At 41.6% G+C, this 6,523-nt stretch overlaps 1 protein-coding gene across 1 annotated transcript; it reads right to left on the bottom strand.

Moving 5' to 3' along the window:
* Nucleotides 1-3,646: 3,646 nt before the first annotated feature.
* LOC129632133 (spectrin alpha chain, non-erythrocytic 1-like) lies at nt 3,647-5,966 on the bottom strand. The gene is made up of 2 exons (XM_055553600.1): nt 5,953-5,966; nt 3,647-4,294 (listed from the first exon to the last, which is right to left on the bottom strand). Exons 1-2 carry the CDS (start codon nt 5,964-5,966, stop codon nt 3,772-3,774), a joined length of 537 nt encoding a protein of 178 aa, XP_055409575.1. The 3' UTR covers nt 3,647-3,771.
* Between the last annotated feature and the right edge of the window lie 557 nt (nt 5,967-6,523).

Below are 6,523 nucleotides of genomic sequence, written 5' to 3'. Positions count from 1 at the left end.
TCCTCTGTCATCCCCTTCTCCTCCTGCCCCCAATCCCTCCCAGCAGCAGAGTCTTTTCCAATGAGTCAACTCTTCGCATGAGGTGGCCAAAGTACTGGAGTTTCAGCTTTAGCATCATTCCTTCCAAAGAAATCCCAGGGCTGATCTCCTCCAGAATGGACTGGTTGGATCTCCTTGCAGTCCAAGGGACTCTTGAGAGTCTTCTCCAACACCACAGTTCAAAAGCATCAATTCTTTGGTGCTCAGCCTTCTTTACAGTCCAACTCTCACATCCATACATGACCACTGGAAAAACCATAGCCTTGACTAGACAGACCTTCGTTGGCAAAGTAATGTCTCTGCTTTTGAATATGCTATCTAGGTTGGACATAACTTTCCTTCCAAGGAGTAAACGTCTTTTAATTTCATGGTTGCAGTCACCATCTGCAGTGATTTTGGACCCCCCAAAAATAAAGTCTGACACTGTTTCCACTGTTTCCCCATCTATTTCCCATGAAGTGATGGGACCGGATGCCACGATCTTCGTTTTCTGAATGTTGAGCTTTAAGCCAACTTTTTCACTCTCAACTTTCACTTTCATCAAGAGGCTTTTGAGTTCCTCTTCTCTTTCTGCTATAAGGGTGGTGTCATCTGCATATCTGAGGTTATTGATATTTCTCCTGGCAATCTTGATTCCAGCTTGTGTTTCTTCCAGCCCAGCGTTTCTCATGATGTACTCTGCATATAAGTTAAATAAGCAGGGTGACAATATATAGCCTTGATGTACTCCTTTTCCTATTTGGAACCAGTCTGTTGTTCCATGTCCAGTTCTAACTGGTGCTTCCTGACCTGCATACAAATTTCTCAAGAGGCAGGTCAGGTGGTCTGGTATTCCCATCTCTTGAAGAATTTTTCACAGTTTATTGTGATCCACACGGTCAAAGGCTTTGGCATAGTCAATAAAACAGAAATAGATGTTTTTCTGGAACTCTCTTGCTTTTTCCATGATCCAGCGGATGTTGGCAATTTGATCTCTGGTTCCTCTGCCTTTTCTAAAACCAGCTTGAACATCAGGAAGCTCACGGTTCACGTATTGCTGAAGCTTGACTTGGAGAATTTTGAGCATTACTTTACTAGCATGTGAGATGAGTGCAATTGTGCAGTAGTTTGAGAATTCTTTGGCACTGCCTTTCTTTGGAATCAGAATGAAAACTGACCTTTTCCAGTCCTGGGGCCACTGCTGAGTTTTCCAAATTTGCTCGCATATTGAGTGCAGCACTTTGACAGCATCATCTTTCAGGATTTGAAATAGCTCAACTGGAATTCCATCACCTCCACTAGCTTTGTTCGTAGTGATGCTTTCTAAGGCCCACTTGACTTCACATTCCAGGATGTCTGGCTCTAGGTGAGTGATCACACCATCGTGATTATCTGGGTCATGAAGATCTTTTTTGTACAGTTCTTCTGTGTATTCCTGCCACCTCTTCTTAATATCTTCTGCTTCTGTTAGGGCCATACCATTTCTGTCCTTTATTGAGCCCATCTTTGCATGAAATGTTCCCTTGGTATCTCTAGTTTTCTTGAAGAAATCTCTAGTCTTCCCCATTCTGTTGTTTTCCTCTATTGCTTTGCATTGATCGCTGAGGAAGGCTTTCTTATCTCTTCTTGCTTTTCTTTGGAACTCTGCATTCAGATGTTTATATCTTTCCTTTTCTCCTTTGCTTTTTGCTTCTCTTCTTTTCACAGCTATTTGTAAGGCCTCCCCAGACAGCCATTTTACTTTTTTTCATTTCTTTTCCATGGGGATCGTCTTGATCCCTGTCTCCTGTACAATGTCACGAACCTCATTCCATAGTTCATCAGGCACTCTATCAGATATAGGCCCTTAAATCTATTTCTCACTTCCACTGTATAATCATAAGGGATTTGATTTAGGTCATACCTGAATGGTCTAGTGGTTTTCCCCACTTTCTTCAAGGAGTTCATGATCTGAGCCGCAGTCAGCTCCTGGTCTTGTTTTTGTTGACTGTATAGAGCTTCTCCATCTTTGGCTGCAAAGAATATAATCAATCTGATTTCGGTGTTGACCATCTGGTGATGTCCATGTGTAGAGTCTTCTCTTGTGTTGTTGGAAGAGGGTGTTTGCTATGACCAGTGCGTTTTCTTGGCAAAACTCTGTTAGTCTTTGCCCTGCTTCATTCCGTATTCCAAGGCCAAATTTGCCTGTTACTCTAGGTGTTTCTTGACTTCCTACTTTTGCATTCCAGTCCCTTATAATGAAAAGGACATCTTTAGAAAGGGTATTTGCAATGAATCAAGAATCTGTGTTCGAGCTACTCTCGTCTCAGAACACAAATACTATACAGTTAACTACATCTTTATATCAATGAGGGAAAGTTATCAAATAAAGATTAGCAGAAAGGAGGCGGAAAAACCCACCCATATTTCAAGCATCCTGATACTCTTAGCCTCTTGATGTATCCTCTTAGCCTCTTTTCAGATTATACAAATAAATCAATAATAGACAAATAAACATGTAAATTTTAAAATAGCACTTTCCATTTTTTTTAATCTTCTCCTCTATTTTTTTTTTTTTTTTGACATTTAGATTGCTGCCAGTTCTTTGTGGTCATGTATACAATGAGATACACATCATCTCTAACTGCATTTTTGTGAAGGTTTATTGTTTCTTTAGTAAAAATTTCTAGGATGGTATATATTCATATTTAAAATGTTTCCAAATTACTCTCCAGGAAAATTCTTGTTTACTTTCCCATTGGCCATGAATGAAAATGCCCATCTGTCCATATAACTCTACCGAAAAAAGTTTGTGTCACCAAATGCAAACCCAGCTTCTTTTTAAAAGTCCTTTGTTCCTTGTTTAGGCTTCAGTGGCTAAGTCAAAGATCTCTCTTTGTAAATGTCACATTGAACTTGAAAATATATGGGTTATTTTCAAATATCTTTTGATATTTGGGCTTCTCTGGTGGCTCATCTGGTAAAGAATCTGCCTGCAATGAGGGAGACCTGGGTTTGATCCCAGAGTTGGGAAGATCCCCTGGAGAAGGGAACAGCTGCCCACTCCAGTATTCTGGCCTGGAGAATTTCATGGACTGTATAGTCCCTGGGGTTGCAGAGTCGGACATGACTGAGCAACTTTCTTTTTCTTTTTTTTATATTGATCTCTAACATAACTCTACAGTGATAAAAGAATGGACTGTATGATTTCAATACCTTTAGATCATGAAAATTTTCACCTTGTTTTATGTCCATAGATATGTTCCAGTGTCTTCTAGTTTGTAATCTAGGAGCAGTAAAGTATCTGCAATGATAAAGAGTAAAGAGCTGTGTAAAGAGCCTGCAATGCAGGAGACTCAGGAGAAGCGGGTTCGATCCCTGGGTCAGGATCCTACTGTCCTCTGAAATTACATAAATCTTAATTGTATTGAATTGGTTCATAGTTCAGGTCTACTATATCCTTCTACTATATATTCATTCTGCTAATGAGTGAATATTAATTTTATTTCTCTGTGCATTCATTCTATTTATTTTTTAAGTTTGATATTAAAACTCCAACTAAAAATCTTAATTTACTTAAAAAAATAATTGTAATATATACTAAATCTTAAACCAAGCTAAGCAAGTTAAGGTTATACTGGAAAGCAACACTGTCTGGAGTATTTTTCTTAAGAGCACAGAGAGGAGTTGACATGCAGCAAGGCGACAGTAGGGCAAGCAGCATGGGCCAGGCTAACCTAGGAGCAGAGGATCAGTTCACGAAGAGCGAGCGGGTTAACTCGACGTAGTCAAAAGCAGTGGGGAGTTCCGGCCCTTGCCGTCCACGTAGGGCTTCATGTGGGAGACGCAGTCGTCGACTTGTTCCCGAGTCAGGTTCTGGTACAGCTGCTCCTTGGTCACATAAGGCTTCCCTTCGGAGCTCAGGACCCGGAAGGCGCTCTCAGTCTCCTCGCTGGACTTGACGTTCTCGGTCTCATGGCTGATCATAAAGGCCATGTACTCTTGCAGGGAGACGTGGCCGTCCCTGTTAGGATCCACAGTGTCCAGGATGGCCTCGAACTCAGGGTTGGGCTCCCCTTCGTCCACCATGGGCAGGTCATAGCCCAGGGAGCGCAGACAGGATTTGAACTCCTGGTGGTTCAGCCGGCCGGACTTGTCCTTGTCAAAGTGTTTGAACATCATGCTGAGTTCTTTGAGGGCCTCCTTGGTCACTTCTGTCGTGTTCCTGGCCTGGATCTGCTGCTCCAGGTTGTGCTGCCCCTCAATTCCTGTCTCAAGGACGGCTGCCCCATTCCGACTACAGAAAAATCTAAGCAGCCAGCTAGTTCTCCTCTTGTTCGCCGTCCCTCAATTTTGTTTTCATGTAAAAGACAAATAAATGACTTGACTCCCCCCCCCCCCAAATAATTGTAATATATGGTAGAACTATATGTAATTTTGTTCTGTATTTTCCAAGTCTCCTATAAATGTGTTATCATATTTTTCATAATTTAAAAAAATAAAGAAGAAAAAAATCATTTGTTCCCCCTTTGGTAGTTTATTTTTATTGCTTGACTCTTCAGGATTGGTTTTTCCTCTTATGTATGAAAAACCATCACAGTTTCCCACCCTTGTGAGTATGTTGCACATTTCAGTGAGCTGCTTCTCCCTGCTCCATGTCTGGTCTCATATGAACACATCAATATACATATTCTCATCCTCTAAGACTGAGCAAGTTGTCCAAGCCACATTTGCATCAATTTGGGGATTTTACTACTATGAGAGAAAAGAAGTTCTGTCTCTCTCTCTCTTTCTCTCTCTCTCTTATTTCCCAGGCTTATGAAAACAACAGAGAAAATTATAGCAGAGAAATGGAGGGAGAAAGGGGAAATAGTGGAGAGAGGAAGAGAGAGACAGGAGGAACAAGACAGACTATCTGTGCCTGAAGCAAAAGCTTAGATTTTTCTGTAGTTGGAATGGGGCAGCCGGCCTTGAGACAGGAATTGGGGGGCAGCACAACCTGGAGCAGCAGATCCAGGCCAGGAACACGACAGGAGTGACCGAGGAGGCCCTCAAAGAACTCAGATAAAAAGTGGGGCTTTTTATCAACATGAGCCAATCACTTCCATTGGTGAATCTACCTTTCTTCTTAGTCCTTTTTAAAGGTGCGGATCCAGCTATTTCTTTTCTATTTTATAGCCATCATTCAATGACCTAGAATTGACTCTTAATCTTTAAAGTTAAAATAATTATTTTTCAGTCATCACAAATAATGGAACCAAATAAAGACATTTTGGCCTTCCCTGGTGTCTCAGTGGTAAAGTATCTGTCTGCAATGCAGGAGACTCAGGAGAAGTGGGTTCAATCCCTGGGTTGGGAAGATCCCCTGGAGGAGGGCATAGCAACCCACTACAGTATTCTTGCTGGGAAAACCCATGGATAGAAGAGCCTGGCAGGCTACAGCCCTTGGCACTGCAAAGAGGTGGGTACGATTGAGCATGCACACACCAAATGAAACACATTTTTCATTTCTTTAGTGTTGACTATTACAAAATGTTTGCTATTACAAAGAGGTTCACACAAGGTAGGTTGTTTATCTCCTTGATGAAGTAAAGAAATAAGAGAAGACTTTTGTTCTCATTCCTTCCTCACCTTTGAGCTTTGGCTATTGTATTAGCAATCCAGTGGTGACAAGTGATTTCGGTTCCCTGGTCACATCATTAATCACATTAAAGATGTCAGACACCAAAATGAAGGTGGGGAAATCACTTGCCTTGTCATCTAATGTCTTTCCATTAGGGACCCAGTCAAAGACTTTTAAAGACATTGACAATAGATAGGCAGTTGATATTAAATCTGCTGAAAGCAATAAAAAAGCTAGATTACAAACAAGCTAGCAGTAACCTGGTGGGACCTCAAATAAGAAGAATTAGAATTATTTAAAGTTCAACTTAACTTTTGCTTTGATGGAATTACTTTAGTGGAGGCATAGTGAGGGTAGATGGGGGCTTCCTTGGTAGTTCAGTGGTTAAGAATCTGCCTGCTAATGCAGGAGACTCAGCATGATCCTCTGGAGGAGGAAATGGTAACTCACTCCAGTATTCTTGCCTGGACAATCCCATGGAAAATAGAGCCTGCTGGGCTACAGACCATGGGGTCACAGAGAGTCAAATGTGACTGAGAGACAGCATGCATGCACATCTGGCATCAGCTTTATCATATCAAGTTATACATATACAGATTTATGTATCTATAATCTATGGGCTTCCCAGGTGGTGCCCTGATAAAGAATCCACCTGCCAATCAGGAAACACAGGGGATGCAGTTTCCATCCTTCAGCTGGCAAGATCCCCTGGAGAAGGAAATAGCAACTCAGTCTAGTATTTTTGCCTGGGAAATCCCATGGACAGAGGAACCTGGTGGGCTACAGTCCATGGGGTTGCAAAAGAGTCAGACAGATTTAGTGACTAAACAACCACCAAGTGATAGTGGGCAGAGGTTGGGAAGGAAACAGATTGGGTTTTAATCATACATCATTATTTAAATT

This window comes from Bubalus kerabau, chromosome 1 (assembly GCF_029407905.1).
Source record: "Bubalus kerabau isolate K-KA32 ecotype Philippines breed swamp buffalo chromosome 1, PCC_UOA_SB_1v2, whole genome shotgun sequence".
In the NCBI taxonomy this organism is placed as follows: Eukaryota; Metazoa; Chordata; class Mammalia; order Artiodactyla; family Bovidae; genus Bubalus; species Bubalus kerabau.
This window is presented reverse-complemented; position numbering and strand designations above follow the sequence as displayed.